This window comes from Oratosquilla oratoria, chromosome 12, assembly GCF_046742065.1.
Source record: "Oratosquilla oratoria isolate Oo_2021 chromosome 12, ASM4674206v1, whole genome shotgun sequence".
Classification (NCBI taxonomy): domain Eukaryota; kingdom Metazoa; phylum Arthropoda; class Malacostraca; order Stomatopoda; family Squillidae; genus Oratosquilla; species Oratosquilla oratoria.
This window is the reverse complement of record NC_134788.1, coordinates 31,669,138-31,682,429: the sequence shown is the minus strand read 5'-3', so window position 1 is coordinate 31,682,429 and position 13,292 is coordinate 31,669,138. Positions and strand designations below refer to the sequence as shown.

The window sequence follows — 13,292 nt, the reverse complement described above, 5'->3', positions numbered from 1 at the left end:
AAATGCCTGTGTGAACCATCTCCCATACCTTGTGAGTGCGTGCCTGGGTATGCTACTTTCTTTTTCTACACCTAACAACCTGGATTTACTAGCATCCTGTTACCTCTCACTAGTCTCAGTCACGATGAAACCCTTGTTATCATTATATTTGAGTTGTGGCCACTAAGTAGCTAAACACAAACAATGTAAATACCAACGATGAGAGGAAAGCTACACGATCAATATCGCAGACAAACAACAAATTTCACTATTAACTAAAATGAAGTATGGGAAGGGAACAAACAACTCGTATGAAGGATAACGCTTAAAGGAAAAAGAAAGAAATAGAAGGTCGAGGAAATACTAAAAATTGTGGAGTTGAGTAGTAAAAATGGTATAGTGTAATTAATTAGGATATAATGTAGCAAGAGTGGCTGAATAAATGCTGCCAATTTTTCACAGAGGACCAATACACACCACTCAAGGATGTCATAAGTCAACGTTTCGGCCAACCCCCCACTCCCCTAACCTCAGAAATGTTGATTTTTGACATTCTGACGTGAGATATAGATAACTTCTGAATCGATCCTTATCTCTCACAACCTACACTTAGGTTACATTCATGGTTGGAGTAGGTTGAGTTATATTCATTAAATCAAACACCCACTTCAAATGAATTATAAGTAATTTGCGTGAATATTTGTGCCCCATAGCAACCTTACTCATAAATCAACATAATATTCAATTTCTTGGGTTATGGTAAATGACACTATTTCTAGAACATTTTGATATAAAGCATATTACTTAATAATGTTTTAGGAGTAGCACGAAAATACATATGCATTGAGAGAATAACCAGAATACAGCAAGGTTATAGAACAAAGAAGTCATACCAAGGAAACTTAAAAGAAAAAGAAGAAAAATGGACAATTGAACAAATACGAAAATTATGAAGGAATGTAAAAAAAAAACAAAAAAACAGAATGGTAATGTCAAAATTAATAGAGGAATAAGAAGTCACAAGAGTGGGTGTATAAATATTACAGATAAAAAGAAACCAGGGGGGGGGGGGTAGGAATATGATAAAGAATTTAGTAGCACAGATAACTGGATATACATATATATATATATATATATATATATATATATATATATATATGTGTGTGTGTGTGTGTGTGTGTGTGTGTGTGTGTGTGTGTGTGTGTGTGTGTGTGTGTGTGTGTGTGTGTGTGTGTGTGTGTACACTGAATGGTTCCCAGTGATCAATTAATATCTTTTTTCAACCACAAATCACTTTTAATTCCATGCCATCTGAGTCGAGACTGAGAATCGCTCGATGGAGGCATCCGTTGGAAATTGAAACGTGGACGAGCCGAGGATTCGAACCAAAATAACCCGTAACAAATGTACAGTGACGTAAACCAATGCAATATCAAGAGATAGCATATTGCTTTACGTCACTGTAACGTTGTTACGGGTTAGCTGGGTTCGAATCCTTGGCTCGTCCACGTTTCAATTTCCAACGGATGCCAATAATCGAGTGATTCTCAGTCTCGACTGCGATGGCATGGAATTAAAAGTGATTTGTGGTTGAAAAAATATATATATATATATATATATATATATATATATATATATATGTGTGTGTGTGTGTGTGTGTGTGTGTGTGTGTGTGTGTGTGTGTGTGTGTGTGGGTGTGTGTGTGTGTGTGTGTGTGTATGTATGTATATATATAATTATCTGTATATATATATATATATATATATATATATATATATAGTTATATGTATATAAACTTATATATATATGTATATATATATATATATAATATATATATATATATATATATATATATATATATATATATATATACACACATACATTCATTCTGAGGTCTGCGCCCAGCCAATAATCAAGGATGAATATCAACGTGTGAATCATGGTAGTCCTTTATTGATTTCTGCAGCAAATAAGTTGATTTTTATTTTTCTGGGACTACCTTGCCCGCCCCCCCTTTGTACACACACAATATATATTTCCCCCACTGAACATTTGGGTTACGTTCCGGAAAACCAGATCGAATAACGAACGATCTGATTGCGAACTTAATGTTTAATAGGAAACATAAGAACATAAGAATGAGGGAGAGTGCAAGAGACCATAAGGCCTACACTAGGCAGCTACGTATCCATCACCACCTGTCATCCCCATCCATAAAGTTGTCTAATCGTTTTTTTAAACAACTGATAGTTTCAGCGCTTACTACGTGGTTACTAAGTTTATTCTATTCGTCGACCACCCTATTAGTAAACCAATTCTTGCCTACCCAGAAAACATGGGCATTACGGACCAATTAAGGCAAATTTTGGGCTTAGTTCGGAAGGTTGGCAAGACGGTAGCCTTATGTCGGACCAATTAATTCCTCACATCGGTAAAAGTTATCGCGGTCCATGACGGCTCTTTGGTATTTGGCCGATTTGTTTTAATAACTTTTTCCGTTATCCGTTCTAATGCCGGGAGTTCTGTGTAGGGCCAATTTATTATAACATCATATTCCGTAATCCGTAATAATGCTGGGAGTTTTATGCAGACCCGATTTACTAAAAATATTGTTTCCCGTAATCCGTAATAATACTGGGAGTTTTATGTGGGCCCAATTCGCTATGACATCATATTCCATAATACGTAATGATATTGGGATTTTTATGTAGGGCCAATTTATCTAAAATATTGTTTTCCGTAATCAATAACACTGAGAGTTCTGTGTAGGACCGATTTATTTTCATGTGTGTAAGGCCAGTTTACCTTTTAACATGACAATTTACATTTTAACATAATGTCAATTAATACCCATACTTTGGACACTGCATGAACAAGAGCTTTCATATCCCGACAGGGAAGTATAGCAGCTGGCATAATATCACAGGTATATTAATTGTTTTTTCAAACATCCTACCCTAACATAGAACGTACTGACAAGGCATGTTTCTGTTTCTGAAAAACATTCATTGGAGTAACTTTTCCATACAGGCGTTGCGTGGTTATGTGCATGACAAAGAGATATACAACTCTCATCAGTACAGATTCCAACTAATAATAGGAACCATCGTGCATGATCATATGAGCAGATAGCCAATGCAATGACATCATGACACCACTGCACATTGTTACTCATGAGATGTCAGCATAGCCTTTGATTAAGTTTGGCATGACAGGCTGAAATAAAATTATGGATTCCTAATGGGATGCACAGCAAGAATCAAACTAAAAAAAGACCAAAGTGATCACTTTCTCCTTAACGGTTCGTGTCTATCACCAGCACTACATGGTTTATACATCAGACCTCCCTCCTAACCCCCCTAGCAAAATGTGACTACATAATGTATACAGATAACAAATCATTATCTAATCAGGAAGATCATCCAAAATAATGGTAAGGCAAATGGAAAGGACAATAAACCAGATCATGGAGGTTGAAGAGAAATGCAAATCCAAATTTGAAGTGGTGCCAATTGCAAAGTGCCAACACCAATATCAGTAGGAAGTGAAACCATAAAGTACTCAAAGACTTACAATTTATTGGTATTTAAACTGACCCAACAGGACATAGACACCTGTCAGCAACATTTTAAAACAAGCAAAAGTCATCACAGTAAAACTAGGATGCTGTGGTGGAGAAAAACTAGGTGCACACCTACACAAACCCTTATTAAAACCTGTAATAGAATATTCACATGTCCCTCTCAACACCATATCCATAACCCAGCTTCAGAAACTACAAAGCTTTCAAAATAAACTTCAGATTCGCCAATGGATATACCCCACCATATTAAGAAACCATAGAAGAAATACAAAAAAAAAATAATAATAATAATAAAAAACACTGAACATCACATTCTACCACATGGTGGTTCAAATCTGGGAGAAACTGCTGGAGGACTTCAAAACCCCAGAGAGCTTGAAAGGATGCCAACTGTAAGACAAAATGCATCCCCATGCATGGTTGCCAAGGAGCCTACCCAAATCCCATAGCTCACCTCCACTACCAAAATATACAACCTTGACCAGTCTGAATGATTAGGCTACGCAATTTAAAATTAATGTAAAGGCTAGCTTAGCTCAAACACATTGCTATAAAAGGGATGTCATTCCCCTCTTTAAAAACCCACTGTACTTTCTTCCTAACTTTATTCTCTAAACCAACTCTTCTTTCCTGTCTAGTAAGAAATATATACTGATATACCCTACCAGGCTCACTTGTTGGAGTGAAACTGTAGGAAACACGTAGCTGATCTTGATTATGAGCCTGGATTTTTTATTATAGGCAAAGGACACATAGTCTCTGTAGTGGAATGAAATTTTGATGGTTAACAGTTCTACATGTAGTAAAATGTTGAAAGAATGCAGTAAAAAAGGACATATCTAAAATCCTGTCTGGAAACCTAGTTTCAGCTCCTGATGGGGTGAAGGGTTCATGAATTTTGAGAATGGAGAGTATCAAAATGACATTCTGTCATCCATCTTGCAAGACCACAATGGGCAGGACTCATCACAGGCCCTTCCTGTTATAATGGCCCTGATATGTTTGGGAAAAGATACTAGAAATTTACTTCTTCTATTTTGTGCAATTAACCAAAAATTTCAAATCCTCTGGTTAGTTGAGAAGCAGGTTTTGAAACGATACATATATATACATTAAGTATATATACAAAAGCGCTCTGCTTCATTAGTTTCTTTTTCCAAGCGATCTACTTTGCATAAGTGAACACATGTACCCGTGTTCTTATTAGCATATATACATTAAGTACTCAATGCAGGTAAGATTAGAGCAAACAACTGTACCTAATACAAAGCCCTTCTAGTGTTCACCTCCACAGAAGGTAGTAGAGAATCAAATCTGCTGTGCTGGCATGTGCTGAATCAGGGTGCAAGTAATTGCAAATGTACATGACTACTTATGGGCAGTAAAACATAGCTAACTCTTCATCATGTTTTAATGATGCACATACTGTACAAGCTTTGAACACTCAACAGAACTAAATGATGGATCTTTTGAGATAAAAAAGACACAGCACTATAGTCTGTGCACTCTGTGGAGTGTTCAGGGTGTCATATGTTGTGCCAAACCAACCTCAGTACACACCTCTTATTTCCCAAGTATATGGTATTTATATAAAGGAAACTGCATAAAAAGTATAACTTTTCAGGAATATAACATTTATCCACCCCCATCCCACCTGTGACACCTTGGCGTTGCAACATGGGGGTAAAAGCACTGCCACAAATTGTAGAACTTATTCAAATCATTGTTTTAATCCTAAAAATTTATACTTGTTGTACTATAGAGCTGTCTTTACTATACACAAGAAATAAATCAAATAAAGAGCACCAAGGTTTATTTGGCAGAATGTCTAGTAGTAAGTCACAAGATATGCCAAACCCTGACTGGACTCCTTTGAGTGCATCAAATGCCACATTGTTTGGAGGTGTGCTGGATTTATCATTAATGCTATATGACTACTTCACACTCATGTCATGGTGTTGCAGATCTGCTGTTTTTTTTTCCTTTCACTGGTAAAACTAAAAACTAATATATATATATTATATATATATGTATATATATATCCGATAATTTTATGACAGTCACTGTTACTAGCGAATTTCTCTCTCACATATATATATATATATATATATATAATATAAAATTATGCTTTAATGCAAGTAATTGCAACAGTTCAAGAAAAGTTTTTGGTATTTACAAAACAGCAAGATCATGATAGCATTTCTCTCATACTCTATACTCTGTATATTATTCTAGTACCTTGATCTTCACAATATCTAATATGACATTCCTATTGTTGGCTGAATTGACAAATAACCTAATTGTAAGTTATCAAAAACTGGATTATGTCAAATTTTTATAAAGCACCAGCAGAACTTTTCCATCATTAAGACTTACTGGACAAAGCAAATGATACACTGTAGGATATAACATTAGCACTTGGTCCAAGAGACTTGGGGACACAGATTGACTGGACAAAAGTTGTTGGTATTGCTGGAAATAAGTTTAACCCCAAAACATTCAACATCTTTAAATCAATGCTGCACACATGAATAGGTCCAACTTTTAGCAATGGTAATGACAACTTTCTTTTGATTATCACATTTTTGTTGGTGCAGCCCGTCTTGAGTGAATGTACAGTCATGCACAATTGCACTGTTAGCAGTGCATTATACACAATGGATGAAGCTATTGGCAAGATTGCAGGAATGTTTTTACTGCTGACAGGCTAAAGTGGAAATGATTTTGTTAACAGAGTATAGTGAAAGTCTCCATGAAATTTTAACACTCCCCAAAAGTGGTAGTTACTGCATAAAATTGATGCAGTCCTATTTCCGGGAATTATGTGACAACCCTACAGGTCAGAATCATGTAGCATCTCCACTCAAAAGGAGTGTTGATCACTTCTATCACTCCTTAAATCTCTTCACCTTAGTGCAATATTGCCCTCAAGGAAAGAAGTGCTATCGCTGACAAAATACTAAGAAAAAGAGGATGTGACACTACCACAAGATGAAAACGGCAGAAGAGGCTGCTGTTATGTAAAAATAATATTGCTACTAAATTTTGCATGCACATCATTAGCATGATTAGAAAAAGTAGAGGTCATGGGTTTGAGAGGAATGTTATCTTCTCAAAATTCATGGGGTTTTCACACTGGGCTTTTTCTTTTCTCTTCTTTTTTCCCCACATCCTACCCCCACTTGATCAAATAACTAGTATATGACATCACAGAAATATAACCCCCACTTGATCAAATAACTAGAATATGACATCACAGAAATATAGACTTTTTTAAGAACGTATCAAATGTACATCTAACATTTCTATAGGTTTCTCTTAGTTCATTCAGCTTTGCTATATATGGCAAAAAGATAAATTCATATTTAGATTTGAAAAATAAAATATTGTAACCAAAGTCTTTACTCAAGCATGCTCTCAAACGTCTGTACTGGTGAAGCCCAGTGTGATAACCCTTTAAAGACAATGAATCCCCTTGAATACAATTTTTCAGTGCACATGCAAGACAGCAAATCCAGTGATGACATTTCATCATGTTGACACTAATTATGAATTTGGTAAAGTGAACCAAGCCTATTAAACTATCTCCACTCAGAAGCAAACGTTCTTCCCATAGAACAGCACATGAATATAATTAGCAAGTTCAACAAGTGCTCAAACCCACACAGAATTATTCAATGAAAAAATAAATTTACTTGAAAAACATACCACTGGAGACATGTAAGTCGAGTTTTTTTTTTTTTTTTAATGTATGGCTGATGAAATGAGAGTAATTCCAAATCTTAGCCACCTTAAACTTGAACATGTAGCAGTGGTGCCCCCCTCCCAAATAATATATGTATTACTATGTTGATGCATTGATTTGCAGAATAGGCTATATGAAGTCTAAAAAGAATATATGAATTTAAAGCCAAGTTTGAGCATTAAAGTCACAGAAACAGGACCTCGTGAGTGTAGCTTCTACCCTGTACATTACAATTACAGTAGATCTAATTAGGCAAAAACACCATCACACAACCTCAGAGTACAATACACCAACATATTTCTAGTAATAATTGTTTCATTGACCGGAAACCTTCCTTTATGTACTTGTAAGGATCTTTTTCATCAGGTGGTAATACTAATGACTGAAGGGAATGACCCCTATTTGTCAGCTTTTCCATCTAATTACCAAAAGATAATCAAGATTTCAGGTCCAGTGAAGTGCACAGCCAGATGAATGCAAGGTGTGCTAATGGGATTTGAAGACAATAGTTAGATTCTCTCAGTCTCAGTATCGGTTCACTGGTCCCTTGTTACTAATAATTTCAATATCCTTTTTGCTCTCTACCTTGGTTAATGATTTCAGATAACCTGTGAAAATCTTGTTTTTCTAAGATAAGACTGGATTCTACCATAGTTTAGGCACTTGGCCTTCAAGCCAAAATTTCCATAAATCAATCTACCATAGTTTAGATCTTTTTATTTTAATAAGACATATTATGATAGGAATCTTTTGAATTCAGAGTAGGTAGCTATTAGTAACTTTGTTGGAATGTGAGAGTTGTCTCTGGTAGGTAAAATAAACACTTCAGAATATATTATTATTGATATATCTACAGTAACACAAACTACAACAATGGCTCGTACTCCAAACAATGCTAAGGTAAACAGAACAGTATCCGTCATGAGATGCATATAATATGCACCAGTTACATTACTCTCTAATATTCTAGTCAGTTTTCCATAATTACATAAACTCATTAATTCAACGGAACATTTAATCTTTGATTATGAACATGCTAAAATGCAATTACACAATAGTCCAATCAAAGATCCCACTGGAACAACGGTAAAACGAGAGGACATGGAAAAAAACTGAAAAAAGAGTTATAGAAAAAACTTGAAAAGGTACAGTTTCCCACACAGAGCAATTAATACATGGAACAAATTAGACAACAAAACAGTATGTGTGTAGTGTATTCACATTAAAGAAATTTTTAGGTTAATGGCAACATGCGCCTTCTGTTTCTGTTTTGTTCAATGTTGAATTCGCGCGCTTCCCGGAGCGCCATAATGTAAACAGAGTGTGAAATACACACAGTGCCGGAAGCCGATGTTTCCTTCAACCCTTCCGTGTAACCATGGAGAACAGGGAAACTAATTGGCACCTAAGGAAAAGCCAATACATAACAATGTGCAAACACTATACAAGATTTTAAGATAAAACTTAATGCAGAGAGATACAAAGACGGGTCACCACGAGCATGGCTCCCCTCCCGTATATTACAACTAGGTAAATACAACTAAAACACCCAACATTTACAACTGACAGTATATGTGTGTGATGACTCATCCACCAAAAAGGTCTACAACAGTGGATCAATACTTAATAAGTGAAAATCCCATCATACAGAAAAGTTCAATCATCCAGGTCACACTGGAGAGGCCTCTCACCAGCATGGGTCCTCACAATATATGAGATGAACCTTTCATGAGTCAATACAAGACATTTGAAAAAGTCCTTCATGAGAAAGCTGAAAAGACTTCATTTCTGTATGGGTCACCAAGTGATGTGAGAAAGCTGCATTGCACAAGAAAGTCACACTTCAAAGGTTTCTTTCCAGTGTGGGTTAGCACATGATCTTTGAGATGACTCTTGTGAAAGTTGCATCACACAGGTTACATTAAAGAGACTTCTGTTCAGTGTGGGTCATCTTATGTCGTTTGAGATTACTGTTTTGTGAGAAAGCTTTAGAACACAGGTCACACTTGAAAGGCTTCTCTCCAGTGTGGGTCATCATGTGAAATTTGATATTACCCTTTTGTGAGAAAGCTTTACCACACACTTCACAATTGAATGGCTTCTCTCCTGTATGGGTCATCATGTGATTCTTGAGTTTACTCATTAGTGGGAAAACTGCTTGGCAGTGATCACATTGGAAAGGCTTTTCTCCAGTGTGGGTCATCATATGTCGTTTGAGTTGACCCATTTGTGTGAAAGCTCCATCACACAGGTCACACTTGAAAGGCTTCTCTCCAGTATGGGTCCTCCTGTGACATTTGAGAGCACTCTTTACTGAGAATGCTGCATCACACAGGTCACACTTGAAAGGCTTCTCTCCAGTGTGGGTCATCATGTGTCGTTTGAGATCACCCTTTAATAAAAAAGCTGCATTACACAGATCACAACTGAAGGGCCTCTCTCCAGTATGGGTCATCATGTGAGTTTTGAGAGCATTCTTTCCTGGGTAAGCTGCATCACATAGATCACATTGGAAAGGTTTTTCTCCAGTGTGGGTCATCATGTGATATTTGAGCTTAGCCTTCACTGAGAAAGCTGCATCACATAGTTCACACTTGAAAGGCTTCTCTCCAGTGTGGTTCATCATGTGATATTTGAGAGACTGTTTTTGTAAGAAAGTTGCATCACACTGGTCACATTTGAAAGGCTTCTCTGCGGTGTGGGTCAGTACATGATGTTTGAGAACATGCTTTACTGAGAAGGCTGCATCACACAGGTCACACTGAAAAGGCTTCTCTCCAGTGTGGATCATCATGTGTCGTTTGAGATTACCCTTTTCTGAGAAAGCTGCATTGCACAGGTTACACTGGAAAGGCTTTTCTCCTGTGTGGGTACGCATGTGATATTTGAGACCCCTTTTTCTTAGGTAAGCTGCACCGCACAGGTCACACTTGAAAGGCTTTTCTCCTGTGTGGATCATTATGTGTCGTTTGAGATAAAACTTTAGTGGGAAAGCTGCATCACACAGGTCACACTTGAAAGGCTTCTCTCCAGTGTGGGTCATCTCATGATACTTGAGAGCACATTTTCCTCTGAAAGCTGCATCACACAGGTCACATTTGAAAGGCTTTTCTCCAGTGTGGATCCTCATGTGATATTTGAGACTCGATTTTCCTCTGAGAACTGCATCACACAGGTCACATTGGAAAGGTTTTTCTTCAGTGGTGGTCATTGTCTGATATTTGAAATGACTTGCGGGATAAGTATGCCAAAAATACTACACCAGATTCTTTTTATCATATGATGAATATACAGAATCTTTGGATATCTTTTCCAATGAAATGTTGATATCAACCCTAGTTCTGAAAGAAAATAATAAATTCAACATTGAACTTCTTGGATTACAAAGGATTAAGGATTACAAAGGTGTAGCATGCTGACAGGAGACCTTTTGGTCCATATCTGGGTCAGATGCAAAACAAATCATAATAATGAATAAAAAAAAAAACTGTAATGTAAATAACAAATAAAATGAATAAATGCATAGGTATAGTTACATAATAAACAGGTAAATGGTATATAATAAATTGACACATGTGAAATAATAAATGAGAATCAAACAGACAAATGATAACAAAACAAAAACAAATCATATAAAATAAATTATAATCATTATAGCATCTTGCTTAGGTGTTTACCTAAATGATTCTTAAAGCTTCAAACTGAACTACATTGCACTGCCTCTGCAGGAAGTTTATTCCATTTATTAACTACACGGTTGTTAATGTGTAACACGAGCGTGTTGAGGGGTTACATGTGTCACAGGTCATGTGCCCACTGAGGTTGGCTACATTGGACGTCTCGCATGAGTGAGATATGGATACTTGGAATAAAATTTGGAATTTATCAGAAAAATGGAGCTCTGTTGCAACAAAAGAAGGGTCCATGACTCTCTTTTTATTGTTTCCCTGCTAAGACTAAGAGGAGAGATAGGTTGCAGCTGTGAAGAGGAAGCATGGGACCTCATTTTATATCAGGTTGGGGTATTTCATTTCTTAGGTGACATAGTTTGTCAAAAATAAGAATTAATATCAATCATAAACCTCCAAAAATGGACTTACATTGTAAGTTATATTGGAGGGAATATGGTTTACACACACCATATTTTGCTGGTAACTCTTAAAATATTGTTTGAAATGTTATGATATTTTATGTACTTTACTAATATCTTATATTTACCATTTGTAGGAGTATCTATCAATATGAATTCAACTGCTCTGCTGTTTATTTGCCCAGAGATACTTGGGTTGTACCAATATATGTATTTATAAGCCTACATAATCCAATTTATCACTTGAAACTCAATTCAGGTGAAATTAGTTTAGATGATGTTATGGTACATTATGCATAATAATGTTACATTATGATATTGGAATACTTTATATTACATTATGCTATACAAACTTTACTATTTTTATCAGCACACTCAATTGCCAAAAAGATGTGATGGTTGATGTGTGTCTGTGTGTGTGGAGGAAGGGGGGGGGATCACAGTTCTCAGACAGGGTTCTTGCAGCCTTGCAAGATTTTGGTGGTCCACAAATACAACCCCCAAGGTCCTAAGATCCTATAGATAAGTCATGTACAAGGTTAGGTTAGGATATGTAGCAAATCTAACTTTGCTGGGTAGGTCTAAAAATGGACTAATTAGCTTGAGTAATAATTTCAGCATGCCCTCATAATAGACATCATTCACACAAACAAAACACAACTCTTAACCATACATATTATATATATAAAAAAAATCTTAAGTTGCCCTTGCATGATCACACCTTCAAAATAAGCAGTATTGAATCAATATTTGAGACTTCCAATAAATATGTAGTCACATGTGTTTTAATTACTTAATTTTTCAAAAGAAGTCAGAACTTAAATTCATACAGTCCTGCATATAATGAAAGCACGGTGACGTCCTACAAAATTTATTCCCAAGGCCACTGTCATCTTGACAGTCCTCTTGATCCTATTTTCTATAAATTGGTCATTACTTCCTGAAGCTTATCACATATCTGCGCCTCCCATTTTCTTATTTTTCTGAACTAAAGCCACTACTTAAGCCAGGATGGCTTGTGTATAAAACAAAATGCCTATGTGAACTATCTCCCATATCTTGAGAGTATGTATGCCTTTTTCTATAGCTAATAACCTGGTTTTACTAGCATCCTGTTACCTCTCACTAGTCTCAGTCGCGATGAAGCACTTGTAATTATTATATTTAAGTTGTGGCCACTAAGTAGCTAAACACAATGTAAAGACTAACGATGCGGGGAAAGCTAGACGATTAGGGTTGCCAGCTTACTAAAGAAAAAAAAAAAGCCAAAAAGACCAAATGCACTACAGAAAAAGGCCAAAAATATGCAGTAAAAATGCCAAACATTTCATTATTACACTTCTCAATTCACCGAATACTATACGATGTGTACTGAGCACAGATATAGTAGTCTACTGGAGTGGCGATCCGTGTATACAAGCGCTTTGTAGTTCGTCAGTCCTCCGCCTGGGCAACGGGTGATGCAGTGGCCGCCATATTGGACCCCCTATGATTATACTGCGTACGAACTTAGATGTTCTATATATCTCAGTAGTACCAAGTAAAAGATCATATGCATACAATGAATTAATGGTTCTTTATTTTTCTTAAACAGCATAAAAAGTAACTCAAAAGTATGATAATTTGTTTCATAATCCTTTTTAATGAGAAACAAAAATCAAATTAAAATTGTAGTTTTTTGCAGCATGCAAGTTTCATGGTCACTTTTTCCACAAACAATATAAAAAAGTATAATACTTTTCATGAGCAACAAAAAATAAGTCAAAATTATATTCTGCACTATAGCACCAGACTTTGGTAACCAAGGAAACATAACCAGTTTTCAAACATAGTCAATCACATCATCACATACATCATATTCATCTCCATACATATTTGCAGATGAAAATAAGTGG

The 13,292-nt window shown here is 36.1% G+C and overlaps 1 protein-coding gene across 3 annotated transcripts; it reads right to left on the bottom strand.

Moving 5' to 3' along the window:
• Positions 1-5,620: 5,620 nt before the first annotated feature.
• LOC143031239 (uncharacterized) lies at positions 5,621-12,884 on the bottom strand. Of its 3 annotated transcripts, none has more exons than XM_076194824.1 (2): positions 12,749-12,884; positions 5,621-10,648 (listed from the first exon to the last, which is right to left on the bottom strand). In XM_076194824.1, exon 2 carries the CDS (start codon positions 10,516-10,518, stop codon positions 9,229-9,231), a length of 1,290 nt encoding a protein of 429 aa, XP_076050939.1. In that variant the 5' UTR covers positions 10,519-10,648; positions 12,749-12,884; the 3' UTR covers positions 5,621-9,228. The 3 variants fall into 3 exon arrangements, with proteins under 3 accessions (XP_076050939.1, XP_076050937.1, XP_076050938.1); XM_076194822.1 differs by having other exon boundaries at positions 12,735-12,861; XM_076194823.1 differs by lacking the exon at positions 12,749-12,884 and adding an exon at positions 12,517-12,727.
• Between the last annotated feature and the right edge of the window lie 408 nt (positions 12,885-13,292).